This window comes from Acartia tonsa, chromosome 10, assembly GCF_053477335.1.
Source record: "Acartia tonsa isolate MP-2025a chromosome 10, ASM5347733v1, whole genome shotgun sequence".
Taxonomy (NCBI): Eukaryota; Metazoa; Arthropoda; class Copepoda; order Calanoida; family Acartiidae; genus Acartia; species Acartia tonsa.
In genome coordinates this window covers 35,767,004-35,779,583 of record NC_137269.1, presented here as the reverse complement: position 1 = coordinate 35,779,583, position 12,580 = coordinate 35,767,004, and the positions used below count along the sequence as shown (strand labels likewise).

At 34.1% G+C, this 12,580-nt stretch overlaps 2 protein-coding genes across 2 annotated transcripts; both read right to left on the bottom strand.

Moving 5' to 3' along the window:
* Nucleotides 1-738: 738 nt before the first annotated feature.
* Nucleotides 739-7,842, bottom strand: LOC145329989 (nanos homolog 3-like). The gene is made up of 8 exons (XM_080174493.1): nt 7,751-7,842; nt 6,356-6,486; nt 5,995-6,027; nt 4,995-5,024; nt 4,264-4,303; nt 2,301-2,351; nt 1,605-1,618; nt 739-921 (listed from the first exon to the last, which is right to left on the bottom strand). Exons 1-8 carry the CDS (start codon nt 7,784-7,786, stop codon nt 867-869), a joined length of 390 nt encoding a protein of 129 aa, XP_080030619.1. The 5' UTR covers nt 7,787-7,842; the 3' UTR covers nt 739-866.
* Nucleotides 7,843-8,128: 286 nt separating this feature from the next.
* LOC145330784 (uncharacterized) lies at nt 8,129-10,742 on the bottom strand. Its single transcript, XM_080175450.1, has 3 exons — nt 10,553-10,742; nt 9,102-9,188; nt 8,129-8,379 (listed from the first exon to the last, which is right to left on the bottom strand). The coding sequence occupies exons 1-3, from the start codon at nt 10,740-10,742 to the stop codon at nt 8,129-8,131; spliced, it is 528 nt and encodes a 175-aa protein (XP_080031576.1).
* Nucleotides 10,743-12,580: the final 1,838 nt, after the last annotated feature.

The window sequence follows — 12,580 nt, the reverse complement described above, 5'->3', positions numbered from 1 at the left end:
CTTTTTTAGGGGTTTCCTTTCCCACTTTTCTTCTCATCTCCCTCATTTTATGACGTCACAGGAATCAAAAGTGGTACAGATTGGGCTTCGTCTTTATATTTTAACAACATTTAGGATAAGTGGTAACATATTAATAACTAGATAGTAGAAAATACAAAAAAATGGAAATATAACAATAGCAATAAATATGTGATACGATGAATTGTAGAACAGCTACTCTATAACTAAGGTCTATACGTACGTAAACTGTACCTGTCAGATGAAGAAATCTCCTACAATTTTAGTACTTTATAGTAGTTTAATTGAAAAACTATTCTTAACTCTTAACAAAATAGATGATAGCTTGTTATTGTTGCATTACCTTTGGAATAGTTGTATATCGCATCATATTATAAACAGCTTTCCGCGGATATTAAAATGAAAAATTATAAGATTAAAACCAGTTTTTTTCAAACCCAAGAGACCAAAGGCCCAGGCTTACAAAACTGGTATTAATTTTAAAATTTTTATATTATTATTCGTGAAAAATTTCTGTAATTTGATGCTATTCATGATTTTTCATTTTAGTAGAGAACTGGTTCTAATCCAACGTATTTTATTCAGTTTCAAAGATATGCTGGAAATTTTTTTTGCATCGTATTATAAACAGCTTTCCGCGGATTTAAAAATGTACAATTTAAAGATTAAAACTAGTTTTTTAGCCCCTTTGGCATTTCGGGTCTAAAAAATTTATAAAAATCATAAGATTTATACCTGTTTTGGGACCAACAAAACTGGTTTTAATCTTATAATTGTACATTTTCATATCGGCGGAAAGCTGTTTATAATACGATGCGATAAATAACTATTCTAGTTTATGTAAATGTTTATGAAAAACTGAGTGGAACATACTCACTTCTTTTTCTAGCATCGGGACAGTGGCTGTAATTAGAAATATTATTCTGAGCTGGATCTTTAAATCATTTCAATGGTGCGCCAAATCGGGGTGAGCCAACTTTCCACCAATGAGAGCACAGCATTTTACTTAATGCCGCTCTGTGATTGGCTGAAATTCGGCGCGCCCCGATTTAGCGCACCATTGAAATGATTTAAAGATCCAGCTCAGGATTCTTAGGGGATAAGACAATGGAGATGTACAAGTGATGTTCATCATTGTAATGGTAAACAAAATTACCCCTTCTGTAGAAGAAAATTAAATGTAAAAAAAATTTGGACAGTAAAATCACCCAAACTTTTTTGGTCAACAAATGAGGGAAGTTTTTATAAAACTTTGGGTACCAGTTAAATTTACTTTTTATGTAATAGCGCACCATTCACACACACACATGAAAAATAATAGGACTATTACCACAGTACAAGTTATCACTTTCCCTTATATTTTTTGTTAATATGTTGATATAAAAAAAGTTAAAAATGTGGAAGTGATGATGCACTGAAAAGAGATGTAATAGTTATTAATCGAATAGTATTATAGACAGCTTTCAGTGGATATTAAAATGAAAATTGCTAAAAGCCGGTTCTAATCCAGCGGATACGAATCGGTTTCGAATCTATACTGGAAGTATTTATACCTGTTTATGAAAATGATTAAGAATAAACAATACCTGGGGTTGTGGCCCTGAAAAATATAAAATTAAATTACAAGAAATGCGTTAAAAATTTTTAACAACCTATGGATCACCTCCTCCCCCCCCCCTCCCTTTCAGTTATTTTGACCCCTGAGTAAACCTTTACGTTTTTTTATAGAAAAGTTTGTTTGTTAGGAAGCGGTTTACCCTCATCCACATTACCCGATAAATTATCTGTACTAGTAGTAACCTTTCTTAAAAATTTTGAAATGAACGGTGCAGCCGTTATTTTTTTTTAAAAATAAGAAAAAATTTGGGGGTTAATTTTATTTAGGCATGATTTCTCTCGAGGGAGTCGTGGTTCAAAAGGTACCTTCCAACAATATAGTTATAAACCTTCTCTAGACCTATGAAAAGCTTCACTGTGAAGAGTTTGTGGTTAGCAAGATCTATTGGTACAAACACACCTATAGAGACAGACATCCTAATACTTATATATATCTAGTGTTTACATGTTACAGGGTTAAATATTAACCTATCATTGCATATTGCAAGGGCAGATACATTTCTTCAATATTGGACAAAGAACCTGACAAAAAACTGAGCCTATGAAAAGATTCACTGTGAAGGATTTGTTGCTAGCGAGATCCTTTGGTACACACAGATAGAGACAGACATCCTGTTACTTTTATAAAAGGATTACATGTAATAGGGTTATATATATTAGCTTACCTTCTCATTGCATAAAGGGCAGATACATTCCTTCAATATTGGACAAACAACCTAACAAAAAAAACTTAAGAAGAGCAGCAATTTTGATTTTTATTTTGGAGGAATCCTTATAATAAAGTAACAGGTCTTTCTTTGTTTGTCTGTACCGAAGAATCTCGCTAACCGCTGAAAAGATCTGGTTCTCCTTAACAGGGTAGCTTCTCATAAGTCCCGGGAAGGTTTATGACTATTTTGGGGAGAGTACCACCACCCTTTCAAGAGAAATAAAATTTTCTTATAATATTCTCGTATTTTCGTAGAGACTTGAACGCAACATAGACATTGGACAAATTAAATAAAATTGTGTTTTGGGACTCAATTCCCCCCTCTTCAAGTGCCCCTAGAGGCCTCTAGGGCCGTAGTCGCTAATTGTAAATAAATCTTTATCTTAATATCTTTGTCTATAGACTTAGAAAAAACAAACAAACATACATCTACTTAATTAAATCAACCATAGAAACAAGATATTTATTTGACTCCCGTAACTCCCATCCATAAAAAAAGTCCCTTATCATTTTTAAAAGCTAAGCTTATCTATAATTAGGATCGGTCCGTCCGTACGTCCGTAACGGATAGCTTTTTCCGTTAATTTAGGCATGTTAGAATTGTCCTATCGATTTCAAATTTTGCATGGTGATTCCTTTAGTAGTTAGGTACGATTTAGAAAGCGTAGCAACTCTATAATCATTACCAAAATGTCCGTACGTCCATATTAAACATGTTAATTTTTTTACTTTTTTAACAACAAATGTAAGTATGTTCATAAAAATTTACTTACAATTTTACTTTGACTCTTATCTATAATACAAAGTAGCTTGATGTCTGTCCGTCTGACCGTCTGTCCGTCTGACCGTCTGTCCATCTGTCCGTCTGACCGTCTGTCCGTCTGTCTGTCCGTCTGAAGCTTAAGATCTCAGTAACCGTTGAACCGATTGGGCTCTACTCTTCAGGGATTATACCTACTGGTCCTGTGATGGTTTTAAGCTATTTTCCTGGGGGTTGGGACACCCCTAACCCCCCAAAAAACTAAAAAAAACCACCCCCCCAAAAAATTTTTTTTTTACATTTTTTGTAAAATCTCAGTAACTGCTGAAAAAATTGGGCTCTACTCTTCTGGGAATATACCTACTGGTCCTCTGGTGGTTTTAGGCTATTTTCTAGGAGGGTGGGACACCCCAACCCCCCTAAAAATAAAAAAAATCCCTATTTCCAAATTTTTTATTTTTGTAAACAAAAAACCAGTAATTGGGTTGGGGGAACCCCACTGCACCATGGGACGAAGCCCCCATGAACCACCCCCCCCCCAAAAAAAAAGAAAAAAAAATTTCACCAAAAAATTTTTTTGGGCTTTTTGTAACTTTTAAAAATTGACATCTTTAAGAAGTTGTTGCAATTATAGGTCTTAAATAAAATTTACAGAGGAGAGTTTTCAATTTTTGTGTATATGTGGTCCAATCAGTGGGACTATCAGAGCTTGCGCCGCATACAGGGTACTCGCTTATGCTCACCCCGTACAAGATATACGGTGAACAACCTGGGTTTAATTTTTACGAATTGAAATTTTTGTGCATACGGTGCACAACCTGGGTTTAATTTTACCAAAGAGTAATTCGGCAAAGAATAACTTTTTTGAAAATATAACTATAACACTATTCTGGAGGGTTGATTTTCCATTACCTCATGGGGCGAAGCCCCTAGAGGCTAGGGGCGAAGCCACTAGTAAATTTATATTATGATAATTAAGTTCTAACACTATACAAGTGTTAATGTCCGTTTGTCCTACCGTTTCAGTGCTTCGCTTTTATGGATGTTGTCATCCTTGTTTTTTTTTTACTTTTTTGGGGGTCATCGAATTCAAGCCCCCTGAATTGCCCCTAGAAGCCTCAAGGGGGCGTAACCGCTAGTGATGAATTAATTTTTTTACCTCGCCCTTTTCGTTCTTCAGAATATGGCTCATATACCATCTTGAAATAAAATAAGATTACACATTTTGCTGCTCTCACATAAAGTCCTTGTTGAGATCTGCTATCTCTCCACTTTTCCTTAGTTATTGAAATATATTTTAAAAGGGCTAGGATTGGTTGATTTTATAATAGAGGCTTAAACATGCGGGTATGCCATGTACTTTATTTTGCCTAACATTAAAAATGTTATAATAAAACCAACAAGAAATATACTCCAAGCACCTATGGTCAAACGTTCGGATCTAATTTAGTTTAGGGGACATATAGTAGCTACGCGTCCAAAATTGATAATAGTTATTTCTCGCATCGTATTGTAAACAGCTTTACGCAGATATTAAATGTACAATTATAAGAATAAAAACCAATTTTAAAGCCCTGAGGATCCGAAGGTACATTTTTAAATTCGTAGAAAACTGGATATAATACGATGCTAGAACCGGTTATAATCCCCCGGATATTAATTGGTTTCGAATGAATACAAAAGTAGTTATTTGTTATTTCTCGCATCGCATTATTAACAGCTATCCGCGGCACCTCGGGGCTAAATAAACTGGTTATAATATTATAATTTTACATTTTAATATTAGTAGATAATTGAATATAATACGATGCCAGACATAATTTTTCGTATGGATAAGAACCGGTTCTAATCTCCTGGATATTTGAAATGAATAGGAGAAAAAATGCTTACGACTCAGGTTCTCCATTCTTCTTGCACCAACTGAAATATAAAAAGGATGATGACATCCATACAAGTGAAGCTCACAAATTGATAAAATGGGAAAAAAATCACGTTTCCCCCCACTTTGTCTCAGACAGACGGACTGACAGACGTACGGACAGACGGACGGACGGTCATTTCGAATTATAGAGTAGCTTCTCTACTAAAAATGTCACTTTTAACAGTTATTAATATATATCAACTATAAGATTTGAAATAAGTATTGCTGCTTCATAACGAAATAATTTCAAAGAAAAAAATCTTCATTATTGCTTGTTTCTCTTGTAGAAGTAAAACAAGCAATATTAGCTTGGTCGTGTTGGCTCTACCATTTAAACTACATTTTTAACTGGTCCTTTCTTATTACTGGTTAGAAAATAGCTTAAAACTGTCCCAAGACTTAAATCTGAAAATGAAATAGCCCAAAACCGTCCTGAGACCTCTAAGAATCCTATCATTTATTGAACTCCTAAGCTACAGATAAAAAACCTTACCACTTTATATAATAGGTTCTTATTACTAGCGGATACAACCAAAAACGCCCGTATAAGAATGGAATAGTGTCGGTCTAAAAACAAAACACCGCAAGACAAACAGAACACATTCTAAAAATGTAAAAGTATGGGATCTGTATCTGTTTTTCTGTGTGTGTACCGAAGGATCTTAATAACCACTGAACCAATTTGTGGTGAGCTTTTCATAGGTCCTGAGAAGGTTTATAGCTATTTTGTTGTAATTACCACCTCCCTTACAAGATAAAAAAAAAAACCTTCAAAAAATTTTTTATATTCTTTTTAAAGGCAAAAATATTAGGCCGAAACATCCTGAATGACATCATTTCAGAATTGTCCATTATTCTAATATGAAGTCATGGGTCAAAAGTTTTTAAGGTTTATCCCCTAGTTTATGGGTACTATGAGTACTGCCGGACATATTTTAAAAAATCAAAAAGTGTGTACTATATACTCACCCACAGAACCACTGACGACTTTTTTCTCCAAACCTAAAAATAATAAAAAACTACTTATTTTTAAAGTATGCTTCAAATCCTACATGATGAAATATCTGTAAAAGTAATTGCTGAACCGTTATGGTTCTCCTTTATAATGGACCTTCTCAAACGTCCTGGTATTTCTTCTCACAAAGAAATCGCACCTAGGAAAACATAATGGTCAATTTCCCTTCCCCTCCCACCATTTTTTTATTGTTTCTTCCTAAAACTAAAATTAAAAATACCCCTGCCCCCCACTAGTTGCGTTGCCGCTAGTTAAGAAAGAAATATAATATTGATTGTGAAAAAATATCTGTTTTTTTGTAACATATGCCAATACCTTTTGTATCCAGCGGATAAATATTTCCTTTCCTGGACGAATGGGTTTCCAGGTTGAGTAGGCATTGCATTGAAGCCTCCAGAATAGCTGCGTGGCAGAGGCTGCAGGATGTTCCCTAATTCATATCCATCCTAAATAATACTTTAAGAAGCATTACCATACAGAAAATAGCCTCAAACCTTTCATAAATGTTAAATTATGTTCCAATGTAAGAAATAAAACCAAATTTTAAAACGATTGCAAAGTCGTAAATAAATCACTGAATATAAAAAGTTTAAGGAATCTATTAGCTGTGATCAACAACTGAATTAACGTGAAGGAAAAAACTATATTTTTAAAATTTAGTGAGACTTTCCTAGTTAATACTAAGGTAGCCATCTAAAAAAACAGCTAAATGAAATCAAAAAATATTTTTTTCCCAAAATAATTCAATCGATGGCTTTACCTGGTGGCTATGCCTTTTTTATACATTAAATAGGATGAAATAAAAAAAATCTCTATTAACTCTAAGTCCATCAGATTGACGCTTTGCATAGATACAGACCCCAGTTATAAATAGTTTTATTCTATCGCATCGTATTATTGGCAGCTTTCCGCGGATATTGAATTAAAGAATGTTTTATTAAAACTAGTTTTGTTAACAAAACAGGTATTAATCTTTAAATTTTATTTTATCATTCGTGTAAATTTGTCATAATACGATGCTATACATGGTTATAATAGCTGAGAAACGGTTCTAATCCAGCGGATATTTATCGGTTTTGAAGCCGTATTTTAAATATTCTTAATGTTTGTCGAGTTTTGTTGACGACAGACACTCATTGGACCAAGAATTTACACACGTCAAATTATTAGAGCGATGCATCTAAAAGTTAGATGAGTGTATGTTCTGTACAAAATTGATCCATAAATTATCCGCCTTTTTTGTTACCTTGTCATTAGAGGAAAACACTAAAGAGAGAAAGGGTTACATAAAATATTTCTTGTATTCATTCGAATCCGGTGTATAGGAACCGGTTCTTATCCATACGAAAAAACTATGTCTAGCATCGTATTATATCCAGCTTTCTACGAATATAGAAATATACAATCATAAGATTAAAACCAGTTTTTTTTGCCGGTGCCTTCGGCACCACGGGGCTAAAAAAACTAGTTTTAATCTCATAATTGTACTTTCTATATCCGCGGAAAGCCGTTTATAATACGATGCGATAAATAACTATTCCCTGTCGCAATGACCTTGTGCTGACTCTAAATTTGGTCTTTGAAAAACAACCAATGGTAACAGGAATAGTAACACAGCCAAGTAGCAGATAACAATTTGCTACCAGAAGAAAAAAAAAGGGGGGGGGGGGGTGGTAATCTGTATTTACATTTATACTATAGATCTGTTACCTTGTCAAATTCATTTGCTGTAGGCATCAAGGTCATACTTGGGGAAGAGTAAAGACTTCCAGTACACCCGTTGTCAGGGGAGTAGGATCCAATACTGTATCATAATCAAATCAAGTCAAGTATACAATTGATTATATATTTTTTTAAGCGGGTAGCTCTTATTTTAGACACTTTTGAAAATTCTTATCCGTCACAAACTAAAATTTGATGATTTCTGCAACAGTTAAGTACGATGCGTACAGCGTAGTAACTCTATAATCATTACCATAATATTAAACAATGCTGTAGGCTTTCCCAAAAATTTCGGAAATACATTAAAGTATTCTCCTCTCACCCCGTAAAAATTTTATACCAAAGATAAAAAATCCTTTTTGTATGTTAGACTTGATCCCTGTTGGAAGAACAGCTGCTGCTGTTGGGTCCAACGCTGTCGTAGCGTCTACGGCCGCAATAGAAATCCATTGGACGTGAAGGATTTCTGACTTGGGGCACCGCAGGGTACTCTACAGGGCGCATTTCTGTGGGGCTGCAGTATGAGTAGGATCCGGTTTGTTGACTCCAGCCTGCTGGTGAGGAATAATCGGTCATGGACAAGCTACGTTGTTGTTCAACAGAAAATGCACGTTCACCTTTAAAAAGGACATATTTTCATTGGTAGCCAAGCTCATAAAATAAATAGTCCATAAAATCTGTACTAACTTTTGATTACAGCATATAGCTTTTATCTTAACAGGATGCCAGGGTCTCACAAACCGATGAGCAATTGTGGTTTTCCTTTTTGTGTATCTTTTTATAGGTGCAGGTTAGGTTTATAAATATTTTGGGGGAGGACACTTCTAACTTCCCAAGAGAAAAAAAGCCTTAACAATTTTTTACATTGTTGCAGGACCGTAGTGATAGAAAAACTCTATATATGTATCAATATTCATTTATATATACTTTAAAGCATAAAATAACTATATTCTCTCAAGGTGTGAGACTAATGGAGTCATTTGGTGCAATCCCCCATCTCCTTACTAATAAATTTTTATACCTTCCTCCACCCCTCCCCCCCCCCCCAACCTTCAAGGTATATTCCCATATTTTCAATTTGTTTTATTTTCCCCTAAATAAAAAGCTTGATTTTTTCCCCTACCTACCTCCATTCCTAGAATGGTTTTGAATTACCCCTATCATTCTACATCCAGTCTATATAAAGAGAGAAGAGAGGTATGGTGGTTGCCCATATTAAATTATCGCCTCCATCCATGAAACAAAAAATCTACTAATTTAATCAAAAGCCCCCTTTCCTTAACAAATTGATTTTATTAAACCAGTCCCCACCCCTCTCAGGTAAGATTGAAGATTAAACCTGAAGGTTGATATCCTTGTCCACCAAAAGTTGCAGCTCTACCTGGATTGTCTAATCTGTCCCAGAACAGAGAACAACCTGGATTACCTAAATCCAGAAAGAAAGAAAAATGGAACATAGAAAGAAAACGAAGTAGCGGGTTTCGTCGTATTTTCACAGTAGTTTTTCTCCTACATCTACCACTGCATGAGCTCTAACCCTGCGGGGTCTATTTCCTAACACTGCAGGGCAATCAATAACATTTACTTAACCTAAGCTACCAATAGCTACTCCACTATCCAAAAAAATAACAACCGAATTTTATATCTAGACTTCTAAACAAAAACAAAAATAGTAAAAAAAACACACTAAATTTGCAGACGGCTAAAATATAATCAATAATTTGTATATAATTATTAGAATCTACTCTAAAAAAAATCAGACCTCTATCTTTCATAACCTTTGAAGAAAATGTTAACTGAACAGACGGACGGACCAATCCTGGTTATAGAGTAGCTTACACTAAAATAACATGGCCAATCCGTCGTTAAATTAATAATTTTAAAAATTGTTAAAGAAAATTAAGTAGTTAAAATTGGAACTACAGGTAAGGGATAGCAAAAACTTAATTGGGCGTTATCCTCTTAGAATTTTTTTTTCAATTTTGAAAATTTGAGTACCCCCCCCCCCCCCTTGAACGACGAACAACTATTTTAGGTTTGGTTAGGTTTTAGGCTAGGGAGCCGAGCGCTGCGGCTAGGCAGGCAAGGGGGCCGAGCGCTGCAGCTAGAGTTCATAGTTCGCTGTGGGGGGGGGGAGGGGGGGGGGGGTACTCAAATTTTCTAAATTGAAGAAAAAAAATCTAAGAGGATAATACCCTTAGTTGTTACATAAATCATATTGCAAGGCTTGAATTTAATAGGGTGATTCTAAATTGTTTAGACTTATCATTTAAATAACCTGTAAGGCATTTCTGGTTATTTTTATGTTTGGTCATTTTATATTATATAACTTGTTTTGAATGTTTTATACGAAGCAGCTTATAGTGCCTATAAAGAAAATGACGCCATACAATACAAATGACCAATGATAGGCCAGTATGTATTTTCCATTGGTCAATTAAAATGTATACTGGCCTATCATTGGTTATTTGTGTTGTATGGCGTATTTTTTTTTATATGCACTATAAGCTGCTTCTTTTTTAACGTTGTTAATAGTTATTTCTCGCATCGTATTATAAACGGCTTTCCGCGGATATAGAATGTACAATTATAAGATTAAAACTAGTTTTTTTAGCCCTGAGGTGCCGGAGGCACCGGCTAAAAAAACTGGTTTAAATCTTATGATTGTACATTTTTATATTCGTAGAAAGCTGGATATAATACGGTGCTAGACATAGTTTTTTCGTATGGATGAGAACCGGTTCCTATCCACCGGATTCGAATGAATACGAGAAAATATTTTACGTTTACCTTGAGCTACGCCATCCAATGTATCACTTAGTTTGTCTTTGGCAGTAAAGACATTTAATTCCTCATCCTTTAGAGCAGGCGCAAATTCTTTGTCGTGGAATTTTTCCTCCAAGTCAATGGTTTCCATAATCAAGCGGAGATTCTCTATAATTTGGTCATCTAAATTAGCATGTCTGTTAATATGGGGCATTCTAAAACACTGACAACCCCTCTATTTTAATATTGAAAAAAAAGATGTTATATTTTTTTGTTATTTTAGGTTATATTTGGTACTGGATGGCCCTTCATAGTTAAAGCCCCCAGCAAGGGTTATGCAAGAAACCTAACGCCCCCCACCCCACCAACCCTCAAATAAATTCAATTTAAAAAAAGTGTTTATTTTTGTAAAAGCCCTACTATACATGAAGGATTTAATTGAATCATTTGGCCACGCAAACCACTCTATTTCTTCAACAAAAAAAAAAAAAAATGCTAAATTAAACTAGACGAAATGTAATAGTTATTATATATTGACAATAAATGCATAAACAATTTTTAATCGCTAAGACAATATGTCTAAATATATATAAACAAGGATGACAACATCCATAAAAGCGAAGCTCTGAAACGGTATGACAGACGAACATTAACTCTTGTGAAGTGTCAGAACTGAATATACAAAATATAAATACATATGTTTTTACAAAATTATACGTAAATTTGTTGAGAAACTTCTTAAATACCGAATTCTGTGTAAGGACATTAAAAAATTGTTGTTGATATATATATTTATAATAAATTAACATGTTTAAAATGGACGTACGGACATTATGGTAACGATTATAGAGTTGCTACGCTTTCTAAATCGTACCTAACTACTACAGGAATCATCATGCAAAGTTTGAAGTCGATAGGATAATTCTAACATGCCTAAATTTACGAAAAAGCTATCCGTTACGGACGGACGGACCGACCCTAATAATAGAAAAGCTTCGCTTTTAAAAATGATGAAAAGTATTTCCATATCATACACAAAAATTTTTGTCATTAAGACATAAATCAGCATTTTTTTCTACTGGACGCACGGACTTGACAAGGAATATAGAATTAACACGATTTCTAAATAGTACCTAATTTTTGCAGAAGTCTTCATATAAAGTTTAAAATCAAGAGGAAAATTCTAACATGCATAAATCAATGAAAAGAGCTAATAAATGGCAAACAGGCGAACATACAGACCCTAATAATAGTAGGAAGCTTCGCTTTTAAAATTTTTAGGGGAGTGGGTATATAGGTGGGATAAAGGAGGAAGATATGGAATATTGCGCATTTATTGACAAATTTTCGGCAAATTCACAGAAGAAATGTAAAAAGGGATTTATCCAAAGATATAAAGGGATAAGACAATAGCAGGTAAATTAATGTACATCCCCACTGATGACACACAAAATTACCCTACTTTATAGATTAAGATTATTGGTATAACCATTGTGGCACTAAACTTAATCAACCAATCAATAAAAATTGAAAATAGTCCCCAAAATTCATTAGCTACTGAAACTTTGGGTACTAGTGTAATAAACAGCCCATTGTCCCCTTCCTACCTGGATTCATCGGAAAGGAAACAAGAACAAGTAAATTAATCGTAAAAACCTCAATTTCTCTTTTTATCAAAAATTTTATCTAAATTGGAAATTTAGTTCATCATAAGGGGGTGTGCACCAATTTATCGTGCATTGTCTTAGCCCTTAAGATCCCTGACTTAGGGGTTAAGATTTGTTCACTTGCCTGTTTTTTCTAATATATCTTTTTCTTTCAAATAACTCATTGTTTGGCGTTTACTAATCTAAAGAATTTTAAGATTTGTTTTAAAATACAAATTAAAATAAAAAAGATTTTTCAAGGTAATTTTTTAAAACTATAATTGATGCGTAATTTATAAAAAAATATTAACATGTGGTGTTAAGATTTGTTGATTAAAAGGTCACAATTAACTAATTTAAAATAGGGAGGGAATATGACTTAACCCTAAATTTGCGGGGTATGGTA

Coding starts and splice junctions, on each gene's coding strand:
- LOC145330784 (XM_080175450.1), bottom strand. CDS start 10,742: ATGCCCCATATTAACAGACATGCTAATTTAGATGACCAAATTATAGAG. Junction 9,189..10,552: donor ATTGGATGGCGTAGCTCAAG/GTAAACGTAAAA, acceptor TTCTGGATTTAG/GTAATCCAGGTTGTTCTCTG. Junction 8,380..9,101: donor ACAAGGATATCAACCTTCAG/GTTTAATCTTCA, acceptor TCCTTTTTAAAG/GTGAACGTGCATTTTCTGTT.
- LOC145329989 (XM_080174493.1), bottom strand. CDS start 7,786: ATGACCTTGATGCCTACAGCAAATGAATTTGACAAG. Junction 4,304..4,994: donor AAGAATGGAGAACCTGAGTC/GTAAGCATTTTT, acceptor TTTTATTTCAAG/ATGGTATATGAGCCATATTC. Junction 2,352..4,263: donor TGAAGAACGAAAAGGGCGAG/GTAAAAAAATTA, acceptor TTTTTTTGTTAG/GTTGTTTGTCCAATATTGAA.